The sequence below is a fragment of the Pygocentrus nattereri genome, chromosome 1, assembly GCF_015220715.1.
Source record: "Pygocentrus nattereri isolate fPygNat1 chromosome 1, fPygNat1.pri, whole genome shotgun sequence".
Lineage (NCBI taxonomy): Eukaryota > Metazoa > Chordata > Actinopteri > Characiformes > Serrasalmidae > Pygocentrus > Pygocentrus nattereri.
The window spans coordinates 21699135-21720960 of NC_051211.1; the positions used below are offsets into that span (position 1 = coordinate 21699135).

Here is a 21826-nt window from a genome sequence, read left to right on the forward strand (position 1 = left end):
AAACTTGTTGAAATAAGCAAGGCAGAAACTTTCAGGAGAGCCCAATTATATTGAACTGAGATTTACTTAGATGGATAAATTAAGCCCATTTGGAAGCATCAGCTTGTGTCCTTAAGGGGGATTTTTACTAATTTTTCCATTTTCTTTCTGCATAATTGCTGTGATGTAAACAGTCATTCTTTACTCTGAACACAGTCAAACAGCCAAACTGTAATCTGCCTAGCAGCAGACTCTGATTGCCTACTACGTACGCTATAATGAAACAAAGTGTCTATGAGCAAAGATCAGTTATCATACCATACCAAAGGAACTGCAGATGTCGTTCTCTATATGGATGATTCTACTGAATCAGTTCAAAGTCAGAGTTTAAAACACATTTCAGACTTTCAGCTGACTCAGACTTTATACTAAAATCTTTTGAGAGACCCTAAATCTTAATTAGGTTTATTTTATTAAAATAAATGATTGAACATTCTGTTGCGCCACAACCAAAACAGTCCTAACACCATTGAGATTTTAGACAAACGAGCAGACCTACATGACATGACTAACAAATACAACTTTGAAGATTTGTGCACACACAAAATCATAACTTTTTTTTTTACATTTATGGCATTTGGCAGACGCTCTTATCCAGAGCGATCATTTACAGTTTGATCATTTTACACAGGTAGGCAAAGGTGGTGTTAGGAGTCTTGCCCAAGGACTCTTATTGGTATAGTGTAGGGTGGTTACCCAGGTGGGGATTGAACCCCAGTCTACAGTGTAGAAGGCAGAGGTGTTGCCCACTACACCAACCAACCATTTCATTTAAACACAAACAAACAAAATGTGTTTCTGTAATTTTAATTCTTAATATTACACACTAATTTTCAAAAAACTGCTCACCATGTTGAAATGGGGGAGAGGGATGCAGTCTCATTTCCTGCTCCAAAATGCAGCGGTGTGGCTAAAATAAGCTCCCCCATGCACTAAAACTCATTCTTTTGGTGGTGACATGAATACATGGGACAGCATTTTCTAAATAAAGTTTTTTTTTTTACATTTTGAACTGAAGATAAATGAAGTGTTTCAACTTCATTTTGAAAGAAATAAAAAGATCTTTCAAAAAATCACCAGTCAAAAAAAATCTAAATTATTTTTACAAGTGTAAATGTAGGGCTTAGGCTTTGCACAGACACGCCTCGAAAGAATGCACCCTATAAATGATGATTTTGTATATATTTTTCTAATTTCTATCTCGATTAATGCCCAGGGTTTCAATAGATCAGAAAATAATTTTTGTACAACCCCAATTCCAATGAAGTTGGGACGTTGTGTAAAAAATAAATAAAAACAGAACACTATGCTTTGCAAATCCCTTTCAACCTATATTCAATTGAATACACTACAAAGACAAGATATTTAATCTTCAAATGGATAAAGTGTATTGCTTTTTGCAAATATTCACTCATTTTATTTTGTTTTATTTATTTATTTATTAAATAATGGATTAAATGAAGTAAAAAAAATCTGGAACTTTTGTAAACCAGCCAAGCGAAACGGTAATACAACAAAGAAGCACGGATACAACCAAACTGCGGAAGTTTTCATTTGAGAAACTACAAAACCCATGACTTGCTGCTGGCGCCCCATCGCGTGGTTTGCGGGAGTGACGTAATTCGCGCGACACAGTTTGTAGTCCGTTTTGGGAGAACATTTAAAAAAATGCCTAAAACGTTTTACCGTTAGTGAATCATTTGTACCGTTGACCGTGGGGAATATAACAGACGTGTGGGATGACAGGGCGCGTTATACGGTACAGTCCACTCTGTAGAAACAACACATTTCCCCCGTCTGTCCGGTGATGGACAGTCGCCAGAGCTTCTATTGTCCAATGACAGAGCGCCATAGCTGAAGTGGGCGGGTCGTGAGGGTTTGCGGCGACCTTTCAGTGCCGGGTGAGGACTTGTCCTCTGCGAGAAGCGCAGCGTGAGTAAATCTCCATTCATTACTGCTTTGGGCTTTTTATTCTGGACGCAGTAGATGTGCTGAGGTCTTTAGACAGCGCCCGAGAACAAATCCCTCATTCTCACTTTTTAATGGGCCTCATAGCGGCGCGGTGGTTTCAGTCGCCTCATGTCGTTCAATGGCACACGTGTATGTGTGTGTGTGTGTGTGTGTGTGTGTGTGTGTGTGTGTGTGTGAGAGAGGGAGAGAATTAGTCCGTACGAAGCTGCAGTCAGACTCCCTCTCGCCAGCTTCTTCTGTTCGCAGTTACATTCAGGAGGCAGTATAATAATAACTGCTTCACCATTTAAGGTGGAACGGGAAAATTCTTGCAGCTGCAGTCCTTAACAGACTCTCAACACTAAATTCTCTGACAGTCGTGTGAAAAACCAACTGTCGTGCCAGATATTGCTATAACAACACCCAGCTCTGCATAGTAGAGTCATAAATATTCGTTCTATTTTGTCGAGAAATATATTTTTTTAGTTTATTATTTTTAGTTTTTATTTATTTGGGTTTTTTTTCTCTTGTCTTGCTCATCTCCCCATATGTAAAAACTCACCCTTCTATCTGTCTCTCTGCCTTTCCTCTCTACTTCTCTCTGTTCTGTCTCTCTCAGTATGGGTAGTGTCCTGGCCGCCAGTTCACCCAGTCCACCCCCACCCATGCCAGGTGGTCCTGGCTTGACCTCAGTGCCCCCTGGCTTCACCATGCCCACAGTGTCGCCCGTCTCGCCCGCTGGCAGTGCAGCTGCTGAGCAGCCAGAGGCAGAGGTTACGCTTCCCAACCCGGGCGCCTTCGAGGAATGTCATCGCAAATGCAAAGGTGAGCAAGATTTGCTCTGTGTCTTTGGTTCAGGGCAGAGTTTTTTTCAGGCCTGATGTTTCGGTTCAAACCTGAGTTTAGACTGAGAATTTTCTATCCAAGCCACAGCACCAAGTCAAGTTTCTTTAAACAGCTTATTTAAACTCTTGGTGGCTCTTTTAAAAGTAATTTTAATACAGACACAGCAAGGCAGCAACTACAGAAATGTTTATTACGTGCAAGGCCTAGTTTACTTCAAACACTTACTGTGTACATAATCTTTGTGGAAATATAACTTCCAATGTGTCTGAACGCTGCAGGTTTTTGCTGGTAATGTACATGTGGATGTGGAAATAAACAAGAAAATTTGAACTTTTCAAAGGTTTTTGATGTGAAACATTTCATTTTCATTGGTGGTGATATTGGAGCAGTCGTGGGGTGGAGGTTAGGGAACTGGCCCTGTGACCGGAAGGTCGCCGGTTCGATCCCCAGTGCCAGCAGTCTATGACTGAGGTCCTTGAGCAAGACACCTGCTCCCCGAGCACCGTGGATAGGGCTGCCCACCGCTCTGGGCAGGTGTGCTCACTAGTGTGTATGTGGTGTTTCACTTCACGGATGCGGAGATGGAATTTTTAAAAAAAAGTATCACTTAATAGGAACCAGGAGTCACAAGTCTGCAATGCAAAACTAGACTTTTTATTTACTATCCAAAACCAGTGAGTTTTTATGTGTAATGTCAATAATGGTATAATAATATAAATCTGAAAAAGTTAGGCACTGTTTTGCATGTATCTCTATATCATAAAAGTATTTAATCTTAGAACAGCCACAAGAAAAAAAAAATCAAGCATCAAGCACCATATTCATCACCGTTTGATGTAGTACCTTTATGTGAGCTTTTAGAGGCGTTAAACTCTTTAGATGTCCCATCACAACGGGTGTAAACAATTATGAGAATTTCTTTTTGAGTCAGAGTGGAGCAATAAACACTGAAAGACCGTGTTTACATTTTAATGGTTTAATTATGCAGAAGTTGTGAATAATCATTGAAATGCCTTTTTAGCAGATTTGTGACATTGACTCTCTTAAGGCCTTTGTGCAAAAAGTGAACCATGGGTTGTGTAGTTTTGTGGTCTCATGAATCTGTCTGCCTCTCAGAGGTTTTCCCCATGCAGATGGAGGGAGTTCGGCTAACCGTCAACAAAGGCCTCAGCAACCATTTCCAGGTCAGTCTGAAGTGTCTGATTGCATTTTCAGTGTTTTTCAGTGTCCCTGGTCTTGCCACGAGGTTTTAGGCATTCCACACTGACACCAGTTTATCTAGTGGACCTACCTCGTACCTCCAGTTGCTGGCAATTTGATTGGGAACCGATAAGCTCTAAATAAATGCACTTTGTAGGTTTACAAATACTGGCTCTAGCCCATCTGTTGCTACACAATTTTCCATTCACCTTCTGCTTCATCAATGGGATTCCCAAAAACCACCGCTGACCAGATTTGAATGGTGGACCATTTTTAGAATCAGCATGAAAGTAGGTGCTTCTGGGGCACTGAAACAGGGCTGAACAGTTGGCCGGCAATATCTAATCGCGATTTTCCCAAACGATATTGTGATCATTTTCGTTAAATGAAGCACCAGGTCTTTCTCGCCAACACAACTAGCAAATCCATTTTTTTTTTTCAGGTTTGAAACTTGAGTTCTGAAGGCCACTGTGAATAATATAGCCTAAGGTTTAAATTGTGGATTAAAACTGCACTTTTTTTCAAACTACGATTTTGATATGAAAACCATTTATCGTTCAGCAACTTGTATTGTGCCTAATAATATGGCCAATGAATGTAGGTACAGGGAAAGCGTACCCAATAATAAACTGTGTATGCGTGGCACGTGAAATGTTATTGGCTTTTTTTTAGCCATAATGCTGTGGCCGGGGATGTCTATTGGCCTCCCCTTTCATATTGTTTTGATGAGAATTAAATGAACTTGCTATTTTTGTGGGTCTTCACAGGTTAATCATAACATCACACTGAGCACCCAGGGAGACTCCAGTTACAGATTTGGTGCCACTTATGTTGGGACCAAGCAGACAGGACCGGGAGAGGTAAAGAGCTTTATTAGATTTATTAGAAGCTTTAGATGAAGAGCACATATGAGCAACCAACCATTTTCAAAGTCATGGAATGTTTTTTATAGTCTGTAAAGGTATATCATACAGATCAAACACACCTCTGTCCCTTGTGTTAGGAGCATTGATTACAGGCAACTTATAACAACTGTATTAAGAAGAGAAAAAAACAGTCTGCATGTACATGGCCAGTAGAGGAATGTTAAGCAAATGGCTTCTTATAACATTTGCTTTTGTTTACTAGGCTTTTCCTGTGATGGTTGGTGATATGGACAACACTGGCAGCCTCAACGCACAGATTATTCACCAAGTAACCAACAGCGTGCGCTCCAAACTAGCCTTCCAGGTAAAGCAGGATTAATGAGATTTTTATTCACTTTTCACTGGTGGGTTTTGCTCATGTCATTATTTTTCTTTTTTCCCCTTTCTAAACCAATACAGACGCAACAGCAGAAGTTTGTGAACTGGCAAGGAGATGCTGAGTTTAGGGGAGAAGACTTCACAGCTACTGTAACTTTCGGCAACCCTGACGTAGTGGTGGGATCTGGTAAACCACTGTTTATATTTTTGCGTGTGTCTTTAAAGGCTCCATCGGTAATTTATAGTTGGAATACCACTATTTAAATGACATGCTGATTTTGGACAAGGTACACACTTAAATATGCTGTTTTTTGCTAATTTATTGCACAATTTATATTTATTTGCTCATTTCAAGATATTTGGGTGAGGGGTATTAAATAAATTGTGCCACATTGTTTTATTTTTGCACAATATGATTCAGCAAATGAACAGTAAATGTGTGGAAATATGTTCTCTGTAGAAGATTTGTTAACATTTTTCACTTTGAATATCAAACCAATTTTTGACCTGAGGCACCCAAACAGTATAACCATACATCTCCATTTCAAGGAATAGTTGGAGTTTTGCATTGAAACGTTTTTTAAACAACCTTGCACTAAACATTTCCAAAATTCTGTTGAGAAAGAAGCTGGATATCTTTTTCCCTTTTAGTTTATGTCTGTCTGAAGTGGTTGCACTGAATACCGTTTGTGCATCAAGCACTCTGATAACTAAATTGAAGGGTGTTTCTGAAGATTTCATTTTGAAGAGTGAATGTGTGCCAACAATTTCACAAGCATTTCACTAGCTTGCTTGTCCTACTTGTTATCAGTTTTACTCCAGACATTAAAAGAGAATGCATGTGAAGGATTTGGGGGGTTGGGTACCAAGATTTCACCATAATCCAGCACAAAAAAATTAACAGGATTACCACAAGATGTATTCTCGGTATGAGATCTTGTCACTCTCCATGAGACTAGTGTGAAACGAAAGAATCTTCAGACGCTAAGCTGATCACTTAAGCTGAATGCACATAGCAAGTTCATACGTTCTAGCTTACTTATGATCACACTTTAAATGAGTAGCTGGCTATGTGTGTTCACATTCACTCTGTTGTCAGATAAAAGCTAAAGTAAACAGCTACAGTAAAAGCTGTATATCTCTCTCTCAGGCATCATCGTAGCTCACTACCTGCAGTCGATCACGCCGTCCCTGGCGTTAGGAGGAGAGCTGGTGTACCACCGAAGGCCAGGAGAGGAGGGCACAGTCATGTCTTTGGCAGGACGATACACAGGTAGCTTTCTCAGATATACGTTATTGGCTGCTATTTAAAATTTGATCTGCTGTCACAGATGGTTTGAATCAATTCTGGAAACGGGTTCTTTTTTTCTTTTTTTCTTTTTTTTTAAATCCAGGCTCCAACTTTATTGCCACACTGACGTTAGGAGGCGCTGGTGCACATGCTTCATATTATCACAAAGCCAATGATCAGGTAAAGGTCCTTTCTCAGCTGTGTGGTTTGATCTGGAGACACTGATCACTGTAAATAATGATTACGAGAATTTGTCAGCGCACTAGAAGCAAACAGACTAGAAGCATGAGCTCTGAAGTGAAAGATGAGTCAATATGTACACTGGAAAATTGCTTTATGTTTAGATGTTTTTTTGTTGTGGTTTTTTTTTTCCCCTTAAAACTATTTGCCATTGATTTTTACTGATCATTTTTGATTTTCAGACTTGCTTATTACCCCAGCCCTTAAAAGCAAATCCACCAATTTTTTTAAGCTTCTGTATAATTCAGGTGGAAACAAAGTGATTTGATGTGAGACAGTGCATTATAGAGAAATGTACTGACTCAGATTTCTTTACAGTGGTGGTGATAGGAACCAAGTGTCAAGGTGTCTACCACACACATATAGACATTTTATTTACTATCCAAAATCCCCATAAACCTACGTGTGTCCGCCTTTTTATAAGTAATGCTGATGGGACAGCAGTGATGTATCTGAAAAAAGTACTATTTATCCTCATAATGCCTTTCATGTATCTCTCCACCATTATTGTATATAGAAGAAAAGAAAAAAAAACTTTTCTCAGATCATAAAACAATGTGTCAAGCCACAGGCTGCAAATTCTTAACCATTTTGTGTAATACATTTTTGCGAGGGAGCTTTTAGAGGTATTAAAACAGCAGCAGGCGTCTGGTTCCAGTCCCCACCACTGTGAATAAATCAGACACTTGAGCGTTTCACATCAAACCTTTCTGAATGACTTCACATCTTAATGACTGAATGATGCAGAAGGTTGGAGAAATCAGTGCAGTTCTCCTTTGACCAGACACACAGATGTGCTTTAACAGATTAAACTCCTTTTAAGTTTATATCTTGTGTAGTCAGCATTTTACAATATTCTCTCTGGTGCTCTGTAGTTGCAGATTGGTGTAGAGTTTGAGGCCAGCACTCGCATGCAGGACACGAGCGTATCACTTGGCTACCAGCTGGACGTCCCCAAAGCCAATCTCCTCTTTAAAGGTTTGGCCAGTACAGATTCACATATACACATACAATGAAAACTATTAATTAAAGCATGTTGTGTTTTCTGCAGATATTTAAAGTGACTGGCATAAGTGTCCTTTCATTTTTTCCGTCTTTCTTTCTTTTTTTCCCCCTCCAGGTTCTATAGACAGTAACTGGGTAGTAGGAGCCACACTAGAAAAAAAGCTGCTGCCTCTGCCCCTCTCTCTAGCGCTTTGTTCCTTCCTCAACCATCGTAAAAACAAGTTCCAGTGTGGATTTGGCGTGACTATTGGTTAAGCCAGGCCAGCTCAGCGCCATATAGACATTCAAAGATCAAGCAGTCAGAGAAGTACCAAGTCTCCACATCCATGTTTTGATAGGAATGTATATTAGTCCCTGTTTAATCAGAAATTGAAGCGTTTAAAGGTTTAACGGCCGTATGTTCATTAGTGAAAGTATTTTACCTTACTCCTGCAATGCAAATCTGAGCTAAAATGGCCATTTCAAAATGTACATTATGTAAAAACAGATGTAAATCAAGATTTTGGATTCATGGTTTAAAAAAATGTGAGAAAATATCAGTGAACAGCATCTGAAAACATGAGGAAACCATGGAGAGTCTCTGACACAATCATTAAGAATCGATCCGGTTACATTGCTTTGCAGTTTGTGTAATTCTTATCACTTTTGTTCTTTTTGATATGGGTTCTGTGGAGTTTTTTTTATCGCTTTTTCAGAAAATGTTTAGATTTACAGTTTTATTTCTTTTGTTGTTAGCTCCTTATCAGTTTTCTGTCCTTTGATTCGTGGTTTTCATTTTCTTTGTACTTCTGTATTAAGTATTAAATCATATAAATATGTAAACTGTACTCCTCAGAAAATAAATACAGTTTCCTATTTAAAACATTTAGGCATCATTTACGGTTTCTTTTCATGTCTCTGTGTGATTTGAGCGTCATTCAGGGTTGTTTGAAATGCTTCATTCTAGAGAAATTGAATTGTTCACAGTGGTGGTGATGGGAACCAGACGACCCCACAGACAGTTATTACGTGAAATGGTTGTGAAAACACTGCCTGATGCCTGAAACGTGGTTTTACAAAAGAGACCAGGTTTCTTTGCTTTTAACATGTAGAGTGTTCTAAAAGAGATTTCTATAATGTTTGTACCATCGTCAGCATATTTACACTCTGAAGACACTCAGAAGTCGTTTCACTGGTAATTTTGGATAGTTGGTAAGATGGCCCCTAGTTTCTATCACCACCACTGTGAACAAGTCCAAGTAGGTAAGCTTGTCTACAACTATTTCACAACAAACCACTGTGAGTTACTTTGCTTACATCTCAGTGACTGAAGTATGCAGAAGTTTTAAAGAATTCCGACTAAACATCCACGAAGCACACTGTCAAAATCCTAATCCTCGTAAGCAGAGAAACCTTGTGAGGAACTGGAACAATCAGAATGAGCCAAGAAATTGGCAGATGTTTGCTCCAAACACGCAGCTGTCTGATTTATTGTGGCTGATCAGTGTTTTTATGGCATAATGTGACGCAAGGAAGTGCACTTGCACTGTAATTGAATGCTTGTTTTTGTATTAAAAGAAAAACAGCTGGAAAAGTACTAAAGAGATTCAAGTGTTCATTTAGCTAACAGTGTGAGCTTTAGGTTAAATAATAAATAAATAACAATACCAGAGCGTTTTGGCCATTTTGACTATACAACAAAAAAATCATAATCAATGTACAAATGAAGCAGTTTTTCCAGAGAGAATACACTTCACTTCAGTGATGCAGTTTGCTTAAAGTTGCTTAAAGCTTATTATTGAAAACGTGCGTAAAACCCTGAAGGGGAATTCCATAGATTTCTGCATACTTCTGCATTTGTGCATAATTCCATCACTGTGACATAAACAAAGTCATTCCAAGTGGTTTGATGTAAAATGATTAATGGTAGAGAAACTTACAGACTCAGATTTCTTTACAGTGGTGGTGATGGGAGACCATGTCTACAAGCAAGTAAGCAAGCAAAATTCATTTATATAGCGCTTTTTACAACAGGTGTTGTCACAAAGCAGCTTTACAGAACAATCAGTATTACAGAGTGAAGAGAAAAGAGAAGAAAAGAAAATCCGGGTCCGAGCCCCCATGAGCAAGCCAGCGGCGACGGTGGCAAGGAAAAACTCCTTAAAAGAGGAAGAAACCTTGAGAGGAACCAAGACTCAGAAGGGGAACCCATCCTCCTAAGGTCGACACCAGATAGCAAACATTATTAGTATTATAGTAAAGTGGGAAAAGAAAAGATCTGAGGGTGAGGACTGCACAGCACTGTACAGCAAGAAGCTCAGTGGTGGTCAAACCGGTCCAGAATGTTACACAAATGTAGCCATTTTATTCACCAACCGAAACCACTAGTCTTCTATATTTGTATATGTGATGTTGATGATGGTGGTTGGTTAGTGTAGTGGTTAACACCTCTGCCTTCTACACTGTATACTGGGGTTCAATCCCCCACGAGGGCAAGCACCCTACACTATACCAACAAGAGTCCTTGGGCAAGACTCCTAACACCACCTTGGCCTACCTGTATAAAATAACCAAATTGTAAGTCGCTCTGGATAAAAGCGTCAGCCAAATGCTGTAAATGTAATGATGGTAAAATAGTGGTAAATCTTAAATGTTTTGCTTTACAGACCCCTGCACTTGTGTGGCTGTCATGATTGATTTAAAATAAATGGATTAACAAGACATTTTGGGTTTTTTATCACAATGCAAAACAGTGTCTCAGGTATCAGGCACTGTATTCCTAGCCATTTGTGTAAAAACTTTCTGACGGGAGCTTTTAGAGGCATTTAACTCTTCGGATGTCTGGCTCATATCACCTCTACTGTGAACAATTCTGACTTGCTAAGTTTCTCTAGAACGAAGCCACACCAAACCACTCCAAATGATTTTGTTTACATCTTAATGTGTAATTGAATTATATTGCAATTGATATTAATATAATCATTGTAGGGTGTTCACATATTCAAAGAATCACAACTATATGCAGCGCAGTCAACAGCAAATGTAGAGGAAAGTAGCCTCATTTATCACAAATTACAGGCTATAGTAGCCACTGCTGGAGTCTAGATGATTCTTGTTCACAGGGCCCGACTGCATTAAACAGATTTACCTTTTTAGATGCAAAGCACTCCAAGGAGCTGACTTGTAATTTACTCATGCATTCACTCTAATTTAGCAGGCACAAGGGGGCGCTATTAGCAGTCAAATAGCTTCTGATGCTTCATAAGATCAGAGCTTAAAATCTGTGACTATGCCCTGTGCACTTGTGCATTGTGGTCTCTGAATCTTCTTCTTCTTTCGGCTTCTCCCTTTAGGGGTCGCCACAGCGGATCATCTGCCTCCATCTTGCCCTATCCATTGCCTCCTCTACTTTCACACCAACCATCTCTATGTCCACCTTAACTACATCCATAAACCTTCTCTGAGGTCTACCTCTTCTCCTTCTGCCCGGCAGCTCCATCTCCAACATTCTTTGACCAATATATCCACTATTCCTCCTCAACACATGTCCAAACCATCTCAACCTGGCCTCTCTGGCTTTATCTCCAAACTGCTCCACCTTCACTGTCCCTCTGATCTGCTCATTTCTAATCTTGTCCAGCCTTGTCACTCCCAACGAAAATCTCAGCATCTTCATCTCCGCCACCTCCAGCTCAGCCTCCTGTCTTTTAGACAGAGCCACAGTCTCCAAGCCATACATCATAGCAGGACGCACTACCGTCTTCTAAACCTTCCCTTTCACTCTTGCTGCTATCCTTCTGTCACACATCAGCCCTGACACCTGTCTCCACCCACTCTATCCTGCCTGCACCCTCTTCCTCACCTCTTTTTTACACTGTCCATTGCTCTGGATGGTTGACCCAAGATATTTGAATTCATCCACCTTTCGACCTCTACTCCTTGCATTTTCACCTTTCCACCTGCCTCCCTCTCATTCACACACATGTATTCCGTCTTGTCTCTACTGACCTTCATTCCTCTCCTCTCCAGTGCAAACCTCCACCTCTCCAGATTCTCTTCCACCTGCTCTCTACTCTCACCACAGATTACAATGTCATCTGCAAACATCATGGTCCATGGAGCCTCCTGCCTGACCTCATCTGTCAACCTGTCCATCACCATTGCAAACAAGAAGGGGCTCAAAGCTGATCCCTGATGTAACCCTACCTTCACCTTGAAACCATTTGTCACTCCAACTGCACATCTCACCACTGTCTCACTATCCTCATAGTCCTGCACCACCCTAACATACTTTTCAGCTACACCTGACTTCCTCATACAGTACCACAGTTCCTCTCTTGGCACCCTATCATACGCCTTCTCTAGATCCACAAAGACACAATGTAGCTCCTTCTGACCTTCTCTGTACTTCTCTACCAAACACTCTCAATGCAAAAATTGCATCTGTGGTACTCTTTCTGGGCATGAAACCAAACTGCTGCTCAGTGATCTCGCCTTAGCCTTGCTTCAACAATTCTTTCCCATACCTTCATGGTGTGGCTCATCAACTTTATAGCTCTGTAGTTACTGCAGCTCTGCACATCACCCTTGTTCTTAAAAATTGGGACCAATACACTGCTTCTCCACTCATCAGGCATCCTCTCACTCTCCAGGATTTTGTTAAACAACCTGGTTAAAACGTTCACTGCATTCTCTCCTTAACATCTCCATACCTCCACAGGTATGTCATCCGGACCAACTGCCTTTCCATTCTTCATCCTTCTTCATTCTTCATCATTGTGGTCTCTGAATGCAAACTAAAAATATGCAATAACGTTACTCAGAGCAAAAAATGACACTGCATGACACGTAGAGGTGACAGTTGAGATTCTTCTGTTTTGACCTTCAATCTGTGTAAGGTATTTTGTAGTAACATTACAAGCCGTACATTCCTGTATGTGCTACAATGTACGTGAAAGATAAAGGGGGCGAATCCTCTTATGTAAGAGGCCTGGAGAAGACTTTATCTAACTGTGTGAGAGAAAAAAGAAATCCCATAGACCTTTTTGCTTCTCCCTGATTCTACAGCCACAGATAGCTGACTTGCCTGTGAAGCACATTCCTATTTCAGAGCACATTATGTGCAAGGTTGACGTCTCTTGTTGAGTAGATATGTGAAGAAATGACTATCCATTACTGAAAAAAATTGCGGTTAGATTGAGAGTTGCTTGGAAGTACATGTTCCAAGCAATAACTAATAAGTTGTTTACGAGTACATTGCACTGGTGCTTGAATCTGGAATGGCTGACTGGTATGAATCTAATCTGATTTTGCTGTCAGGAAGGAAACTCAGCCAGTGACTCTGACACCAGTGCAGTTTTTCAGATGAACATTTTGCTTTAAGAATAGTTGTGGCAGGCTAGGCTAGCACAGCAGTGTTAGCATGGCAACACTCTGTAGCATTTCTTGTACAGAAACGCTGATGTTAGCCCAACCTAGGCCACATCCATCATTTCCATAAAGCCCAAATAAACCATAACAAATAACCACCAGAAGAAGGTGTTTGCCAAATATATAAAGATCTGGTGGTTAAACTAGTGATTTAGTGGTGTGTCAGTTCTGAAAAGGGTGGTTTAAAAGTAGTGGCCAGCTCACAGCTGTAACAGACAGGTGTATTATTAAATACTCCATTATAATAATTATTATTGTATTGTCATTTTTATTATTGCTATGTTTGTTTTATTAATGTCATGTTTAATAGCAATGTTTATGTGTAGCAAATATCAAATTTCTATTTAGCATTCAGCATCATATTAATAGGATGAAAACATATGGGTTCAGGCAACCACATCTGGCCCACTTCTGGCCCATCCTGCCAGATGTGGCCCAGATTTGGGCCATTTCAACATTGCAGTCTGGGTTTTTATCAAAGAGACAGAGAGATTTCTTCTTTTCAGCTTCTCATTTATTTGTTAATACAGAACCTTTATGGAACAGTAAAATGCAATATTGTGCTACAGTGATCAGTGGCCATAATGAACCTTGTAAACATTCAACAAGCTGAGTCCCTTGGATGCAAAAGTCAGATTCTCTTTATCAGGAGAAATCTGCCTTGGATGCAAAATTTTTTACTGGCTGCTCTTTGCAAAAGACTCCCAGAGAGCAGTCAGCTGGGTCTTCAGGTCCTGGGCGTAGGGGTCCAGTTTCTTCTGCAGGTCCTGGGCATTTTGGACCAGCTGTTCCTGGAGGTTTTCAGCCAGTGGGATCATGGTCTTCTGGAATTCCTGCAGATGCTGTTCCAGTTTCTGCCTCAGCTCCTCAGTCTGGGGTCCAAGCTGGGCCTGCAGGTCCTTCACGTTCTTCTCGAGATTGGCCCTCAGCTCCTCACTCTTCTGGAGCAGAGTGGCTTTCAGAGTCTCGGCATCCATCTCTGCATAGGGGGCCATTTCTGTCTTCAGCTGCTCCACCTGCTGCTGGACATTTGACATCAGCTCCTGAATGTAGGGATCCAGCTGGGACTTCACAGAGCTCAGGTCCTGCTGCAGACGCACATTCAGCTGCTCAGCCTCTTGGAAAGCCCTGGTCAGCATCTCCTGAGTCAGAGGAGTCATCTTGCTACGAAGAACCACAGCATACTGGTTGATGGTATCTGCGCTCTCGGAGATTTTGCCACTGAAGACAAAGAAATGCAGCAATGGAAAAATGAATATTTTTTGGTGTTATACAACAGTTACTTCCATGATTGGTTGAATATGGTCCTTAACAACCGCTGCTTTACTCTAAGCTGCTGAAACTACTTTTTTGGAAGAAGAAATTGCCACTACTTAAAACATTTGATACAACGTTCAAAGCTTCTTTGCCTTACTTTTTATTTACCTTGCAAAACTATTAGAAAGGCAGGAGAACATTCAAAGTCATGTGTTACTGCAAATGACCTTAGGACTGTGGTGATCTACATGGCCAAATCATAGCCATAGTGTTATTTGCAATAAAATACTTCCTCTTGTGTTCTATTTGCCTGATTCTACAGCTCCCCAATAACCCAGCTAAAATGGCACTGCATCAGATTAGTTCAATAACAACAATTATTGGGCCATGCATAACTATTCACACCTTAACACTACAGTAAATGGCTGGTGAATTACTTTGGAACAAGCAGATCCCCACTGTACACAACAGATCAACGGACGAACACCAAGCCAACCAATTCTAATTAAGCTAATCAAGTCATTTGATGTTTGACTTTAGATCTTATTGTCAGCCACTCACTTGACTTCCTGCCCCATCTCAGACTCTCTGATCTTCTGCAGGATGTCTTCAGTTGTTTGAGTTGCCTTTGCAACGTAATCCCAGAAAGCGTCTTTCACCATCTCCATACTGGGCCTGGCCTGGTCGTGCCACATCAGCACGTTGGCATGGCAACCTATTGGCATGGAAAATCCAAGATATTTTTATACAGTTGAGGTAATGATAGGTAATGATTTTTCTCAACTTAGTAACTAAAAGTTAAAAAAAAAACTCACCAGCAAAGGCAACGATGGCAAGAACTACAAGGACCTTCATGTTTGTGTGTTTCAGGAACTCTGAAAGACCAAAGACAAAACATGGATAAACATGGTTTCACCAAAAGGTAGTTTTAGATGTTTTATTCACCATTTTGAGAATCCTCTGAAAACGATGATATACCATAACTGTCTATGTGCATTCATCTTTGTAGAGTTATTTGCCTTGAGATTTCATATTCACTTTTTAAATATGATGAGCTGGGCATATGTTCTACACCTCTATTATAGGGGGTGGTCAATACAATATTTTATGACTATCATGATAAGTTTTGTTGTCGTGATAAACAATATGCTCCTCTCATATGGTAGATATTGTCAGTATGACAAGGAGAGCATAACTCATCTTGTTCAGTTAGATTTCATGCAGGACAGCATACAAAATGACATTGCATTCTTAATTTTTGATGGTAGTTTTTTAAATGTGACAGCAAAAACATACTTAATCTGTGTCGAAATATTGTGATACCTATTGTGTACTGTGAAAAAGTCCATCCCAACTCTGTTCATCGTTCTGGACACTTCTTCATTTTTATTTAAAGCTTCCTATTGTACTGAAATTGTACATGACTAGCATATTAGAATCATGGTAAACAGTTATTTCTGAACAAACTGGCTTAATATTATTAAAAACACTGACAAACATTTGAATGAAGGTGTATAGGTAGCTTCATACCTCTTAGGTGTTTCTTGTTCCCTTGTATGTCCCAGGGTGAGTGTGTGCTGAGCCGGTACTGGTGTTCTATATATATGGACTACAGGGCCGTGATGAAGAAGACAAAGTCCAGAACTCATCTCCCTGCTGTCACCACTACCATATCTTTGAGTCCTGCCACATCACACACTCCAACTCAGCTAAAGTGGAATCTCCTATGTGAGCTCTGTAAACACATTCATACAGATAGCACTCAGCACAACTGATAATTAACATCTCTTCTGAATGTCCTATGTTCTGAAACATAGTGCAGCTTTGGGTCAGACATTAAGGCATCATGTAACGTCACTTCTTTCCTGAAATATTAGGCCCTGATATGGAGCCCTGTTGTCATTGCTGGCTGGGATTGAATGGGTTTAGTTCAGAAAATCACAATAGAAAAATGTTTGAATAAAAGTACAACAAGTAAAGTCAACAGTTACGTTTCCACTTAAAGTAGAACTTTTAAGCTTATCAATTATTCATTCAACTTACAGCAGAACGTCACTGATTTTCAAACATCTGCATAATTCAGTGGTTGAGACGTAAACAGTCATTTAGAGTGATTTAACATGAAATGGTTAACTATAGAGAGACTTACTTGCTAAGATTTGTTTAGCGGTGCTGATAGGAACCAGGGGTCAGGATGTCTACAGAGCAAATATAGTCATTTTATTTACTATCAGAAACCACCAGCGAACCTACGCACGTCTTATGAATTTTTATATGTAATATTGATTATAGATATGTAGTGGTAAATCTGAAAAAATGTGTTTTCTTTGGGGATTATTTGCTTTAACACTTTGAACCTGCATTTGTCTCTCCACCATGAATGGATATTAATAAATATATTTCAAGCCAAACTTATACCTCCAAGCTATCGTAAAACAATGTCTCAGTGTTCATAACAATTTAGTGTAATAACTTTCCATAAAGGAGCTTTTTTAGGAATTAAACTCTTCAGATGTCTGGTTCCCATCACCACCACTGTGAACACTTCTAACTGGGAAAATTTCTCTAGAATGGAGCATTTCACATCAAACCATGCTGACTGACTTTGTTTACATCCATTAGCCATTTAATTAAGTAGAGATTTAAATAAATGGGGGAACTCCTCTTTAGTATTATATAACTGCTATATTACATAACTGCATACTACCCTGTAAGATCTATGAAAATAATATGTAAGTTGTGCAGTTGTGAAGGTAAGGAATTGACATGTGGGCCCACATACAGGCTTTAGCAGCTGATTAATATGAAGCAGTGAATAGAAATAACATTGTCATCATCATTTGGCTGGAGAACGCTACCCAAGGTTTACCCCCTGACGTTACGTGACTTGACATTACGTGAGTTAAATTGCTTTGTTTGAACTGATTGAGCTTGAAACCACTTGATCAATATCAAAACTAAGACAAGTGGAACCAGCGCCGTATGCCATATAAAGATAAAGAAGAGCTAAGGTCAGTCTATACGTTTGTGTGTTAATTGCATGCTTATCAGTGATGAGTTTAATGCACGGAATGCTTAGCTCACTAAGATGACGGATCTCTAATGATAAGCAGGTGATACATCACTCTGTGCAGGGGGATACGTCTTAAACCGAATTTTGTCTGAGGGCACTAGGGCAAATGCTTCTGTTTTGCATTCTTTTCCAATTTAATAAAAAATGTAGCATCACAAATGATATTATCAGCGTAGCAATAAGCTGATTCATGTCATTCATGTTATAATGAGTATAAGCAGAATCTTGGAAACTCTAACATGAATGCCAGTGTTAGAGTTTGTCCCCCATCTGTCCATGCTGTGTCCTGCCTTCCGCCCAGAGAGCACTGAGATATGCTCTAGCAGCCCCAACGCCCCAGGAGGATAAGCAGTTTAGAAAGTATGTGTGTGTGTGTGTGTGTGTGTCCTCTTTTTGCTTTAATGCCAGTGATCTGATCACTAACAGGGCTTCTGCTGAGTAGATTAAACCTGAGAGTCGTCTGAACACGAGTTTCGATGGAAGAAATCCATTGCAATCTGGCCCTTTCTACAAAAGCCGTAACATCATCAGAGTCACAAATGTGCCTACATTTGAGTGCCTACCTTTAATTTGTCAAAACCTTTCTTTATTTTAATTTCTGGAAATGCTCTGCTGTTTATTTCCAACAATCCCAGATTTTCAATGTGGTCTCAGACGTTTGACTGACACATTTCATTCAATGTTTTTGTATCAATGATAAGCACTAAAAAAAGAAAACAAAAGAAAACAAAAAAACACTTTGAGCAATTTCACATATTCCAGGATACAGAACTGTGGAACTCACTGTCATAGGGAATCGAATTTATTACAGTGCTCTGGTTCCAGGTTTCTATCTGCTGTGTAAAACAGGAATTCCATTTTCAAAAAATGTCTGCATAATTGAATTTGTAAGATGTAAACAAAGTCATTCAGGAGTGATTTAATGTGAAATGTGTAACTCTGGACAAACTTGCCAAGTCAGAACTGTTCACAGCACTGGTGTTAGAAACCAGATGTCTTCGTCTAAAAGCTCCCACTGTGGAGAAAAGCTTTTGGCCTGAAATCTTTTCCATACATTAATGAGATCAACAATGTGTTCTAAGGCAAAAAAGCCCTCCAATAATCTGTTATTTTTATATACATTACACATTTCAAATCAGAAGATGTGTAGGTTCACTGGAATTGGATATGAAATCGAATGCCTTTATTTTTGTTGTACACTGCAAAAAATCTGTTACTACAATAAACCATTTGACATCAAACCACTCTGAATGACGTTGTGTACATTCCAACAATTACATTTCGCAGAAATGTAAAAATCTGTCAATTCCACTTTAAAGAATTGGTTCACTAAAACAACTTGATTGAATTTTCTCTTTTACCCCAAACACAGTTGACCAACTAAGACATGTTTGGTGTCTGAAGTTTTGCACTGAAGCTAAAAGCCTAATATGATAGACGTCTACATCACCAAAAAAGATTTTGAACTTCCATTTGCTGTTAACTGTTTTAGCCTTGAAGCTCCAGCATAAACCTTCAGTCACAGAACAATGTTTCTGTGTAAATTAGACTTTTTTTGGTAAACTGTTCTTTTAAAATGGGAAAATTACAGGCCACAATATAATAGATTTGGACTAATAAATTCCATTCTGTTAAAATCCCATTGCTAAACCACTGTTGTTGATTATTTCAGACTAGCTAATGAATCAAATAGTGATAGTGATGGCTGATGATTTAGAGCCTATTTCAGTTCACCTTAATCAGGTTGGATTGTGTGATGTGGCATGAGTAACAGTACAATGGTGACAGCAGGGCGCTGAGTTTTGCACTTTGACTCCTTCATCAGAGCCCTATGGTGTGCATATATAAAGAGCTGATGCCTACTGAACACATACTCACACTCACAGAGACAAACAGGAGACATCAATGTAAGTAACTGGATAATTGTGTTTTTCTGAAGTAGAAAGTAAACATCTGGAAATGTAGAAGCATTATATGTAAGTATGTACTTATAAGCAGTGTTGTCATAAATCATGGTTTACTTTGTTTTTCTTTTCAGAGGTGCTCAGACATCCAGCCATGAAGGTCCTTGTGGTTCTTGCTATTGCTGTTTTTACTGGTGAGTATGTTTATGTTGTTATCATGATCACTATATTATGATTGATCTAAACAGAAAACAAGAAATCAATGTCAAATAAAACATCACTGAACCTTTTCAATGCCAAAAGGTTGCCATGCCAAGTCTATGTGGCAGGACCAGGCCAAGCCCAGTATGGATATGGTGAAAGATGCTTTCTGGGACTATGTTTCAAAGGCAACTCTAACAACTGATGACATCCTGCAGAAGATCAGAGAGTCTGAGATGGGACAGGAAGTCAAGTGAGTGACAAAAAATGACAACAGAGATCATATTAGAAATGTCTTACTCAGACATTTGTATGTATAGAGTACCACCCTGCTAGAAAAACCAGCACAGGCCAGCAGTAATGGAAGTTATGCTGGTCAGCATTAATGGAAGTTATTATGCTGGTCACCAGCAAAGCCAGCCTATACTGTGTTGGTATGCTGATCAACTAGCATAGCCATGCTGGGTGAGCAGCTAAACCAGCACCAGACCAGCACCAATCTAGACCAATGAGTGCTGGTCTGTGCTTTTGTTTCATCAGGGCGGTCATTCTCAATTAGCCTTCACACTTTTTATTTTATTTGCTATGGGAAAGTCACACTCAGTGAATTTTAATTTGAACTGCTGTGGCCCAAGGTTTCAATCTTGAAAACACAGCCAAAATACAAAGCCATCAGAATGCCTTCTGGACTCAATAGGTCAAACTATCTTGCAATATTAGCACTGCTGTTGAAATATTTACCTATACAAGCACTTTCGACTGACCAACACAATGACCACCTCTCTAGATTTGCATTATGCTCACATTTCAGACCACCACATCTTATCAATACCAGATTGTCATATCATTTCTAACCAACAAAGTTCATTCTAATTACCAGCCATAGTTCCCAACCCCTATGAACTATTTAGCTAGCTAATCTAGCTAACTGACTCTCATGCATTATTAAGTACACCAGGTCTTACCTTCAGCTTCTTGCAAATAACCCCCAAGTCAGCCGTTTGTTTTAAGCATCTATGAAGGTCTATTTGCCCTTTTTCAGTGCTTTCAATGTTAATGGGGCACATATATCAAATTGCTATTCTTTTTTTCCATTTTCCTCAGCTGCCCACTGACTAATCACACTGTTCATACCCTGTGTGGGACACAATAGGCAAAGTGTCTGTTATATGATTAAGGTGCCTCTCTCTTTCTGTTCAGTGCACGGATCTCCGAGAGCGCAGATGCTGTTAGTCAGTATGCTTTGGCTGTTCGTGGTCAGTTGACTCCTCTGACTCAGGACCTGCTAACCAAGATTTCCCAGGAAGCCGAGCAGCTGAATGTGCGTCTGCAGCAGGACCTGAGCTCTGTGAAGTCTCAGCTGGAGCCCTACGTCCAGGAGGTTATGTCAGAGCTCCAGCAGCAGATGGAGCAGCTGAAGAAGGATGTGGTCCCTTACACAGAGATGGACGCCGAGACTCTGAAAGCCACTCTGCTCCAGAAGAGTGAGGAGCTGAAGGCCAATCTGGAGAAGAACATGAAGGACCTGCAGGCCCAGTTGGAGCCCCAGACTGAGGAGCTGAGGCAGAAACTGGAACAGCACCTGCAGGACTTCCAGAAGACCATGATCCCACTGGCTGAGAATTTCCAAGATCAGCTGGCTTATAAAGGTCAGCAGATGCAGAAGTCATTGGACCCCTATGCTGAGGACCTGAAGGCCCAGCTGACCGCTCTCTGGGAGTCTTTTGCAAAGAGCAGCCAGTAATCGGACATTTTCTCTGCCGAGATTTGCACATTTCAATTATACAAAGGACTGACCAATATCATGGAAAAGGAAGGCTGGAATACAATACCTGATAGTTTGGCTTTACTAATAAAGTGTTTCCCTTTATTTATTATTTTTTCTTCAAAAAGAAGCTGAAATAAAATAATGTTCACAACAGTATTTTCAAAGCTGTTTTTTTTATAACATTCATCATTTAAAGGAAACTATGAGACAAGATGTTCAAAAAAGCCCTTTCAAACTTATGTTGATAAATAACAATAATCTAGAAATGACATGTTATGTCATTGCATCGTTCCCTTTTCAAATGAAGAAAGCAGTGTAACATATCACATAACTATAAAAGCACGACAAACTAATTAAAAGGGGCATTTCTTATGTTACATAATATTCTGTAGCACATCT

General features: G+C 39.8%; 3 protein-coding genes across 4 annotated transcripts; 2 read left to right on the plus strand and 1 right to left on the minus strand.

Moving 5' to 3' along the window:
• The first annotated feature begins 1866 nt into the window (after positions 1–1866).
• Positions 1867–8677, plus strand: tomm40l (translocase of outer mitochondrial membrane 40 homolog, like). Of its 2 annotated transcripts, none has more exons than XM_017725565.2 (10): positions 1867–1971; positions 2609–2814; positions 3952–4019; positions 4803–4895; positions 5164–5265; positions 5361–5466; positions 6430–6552; positions 6674–6750; positions 7686–7788; positions 7931–8677. In XM_017725565.2, the coding sequence occupies exons 2-10, from the start codon at positions 2610–2612 to the stop codon at positions 8068–8070; spliced, it is 1017 nt and encodes a 338-aa protein (XP_017581054.1). In that variant the 5' UTR covers positions 1867–1971; position 2609; the 3' UTR covers positions 8071–8677. The 2 variants fall into 2 exon arrangements, with proteins under 2 accessions (XP_017581054.1, XP_017581053.1); XM_017725564.2 differs by lacking the exon at positions 1867–1971 and adding an exon at positions 2024–2139.
• Positions 8678–13720: 5043 nt separating this feature from the next.
• On the minus strand, positions 13721–16083 carry LOC108444392 (apolipoprotein A-I-like). The gene is made up of 4 exons (XM_017725568.2): positions 16012–16083; positions 15297–15356; positions 15043–15196; positions 13721–14445 (listed from the first exon to the last, which is right to left on the minus strand). The coding sequence occupies exons 2-4, from the start codon at positions 15334–15336 to the stop codon at positions 13902–13904; spliced, it is 738 nt and encodes a 245-aa protein (XP_017581057.2). The 5' UTR covers positions 15337–15356; positions 16012–16083; the 3' UTR covers positions 13721–13901.
• A 3325-nt stretch (positions 16084–19408) lies between these two features.
• LOC108444394 (apolipoprotein A-I-like) lies at positions 19409–21580 on the plus strand. Its single transcript, XM_017725570.2, has 4 exons — positions 19409–19461; positions 19593–19652; positions 19762–19912; positions 20860–21580. The coding sequence occupies exons 2-4, from the start codon at positions 19613–19615 to the stop codon at positions 21401–21403; spliced, it is 735 nt and encodes a 244-aa protein (XP_017581059.2). The 5' UTR covers positions 19409–19461; positions 19593–19612; the 3' UTR covers positions 21404–21580.
• Positions 21581–21826: the final 246 nt, after the last annotated feature.

Excerpts from the sequence above, each read along its gene's own strand:
- LOC108444394 (XM_017725570.2), top strand. The coding sequence starts at position 19,613 with ATGAAGGTCCTTGTGGTTCTTGCTATTGCTGTTTTTACTG. Across the intron at positions 19,653-19,761 it reads TGCTATTGCTGTTTTTACTG|GTTGCCATGCCAAGTCTATG; the intron begins GTGAGTATGTTT and ends CAATGCCAAAAG. Across the intron at positions 19,913-20,859 it reads GAGATGGGACAGGAAGTCAA|TGCACGGATCTCCGAGAGCG; the intron begins GTGAGTGACAAA and ends CTTTCTGTTCAG.
- LOC108444392 (XM_017725568.2), bottom strand. The coding sequence starts at position 15,336 with ATGAAGGTCCTTGTAGTTCTTGCCATCGTTGCCTTTGCTG. Across the intron at positions 15,197-15,296 it reads TGCCATCGTTGCCTTTGCTG|GTTGCCATGCCAACGTGCTG; the intron begins GTGAGTTTTTTT and ends CCATGCCAATAG. Across the intron at positions 14,446-15,042 it reads GAGATGGGGCAGGAAGTCAA|TGGCAAAATCTCCGAGAGCG; the intron begins GTGAGTGGCTGA and ends CTTTGTCTTCAG.
- tomm40l (XM_017725564.2), top strand. Across the intron at positions 4,020-4,802 it reads GCCTCAGCAACCATTTCCAG|GTTAATCATAACATCACACT; the intron begins GTCAGTCTGAAG and ends GGGTCTTCACAG. Across the intron at positions 6,751-7,685 it reads ATCACAAAGCCAATGATCAG|TTGCAGATTGGTGTAGAGTT; the intron begins GTAAAGGTCCTT and ends GGTGCTCTGTAG.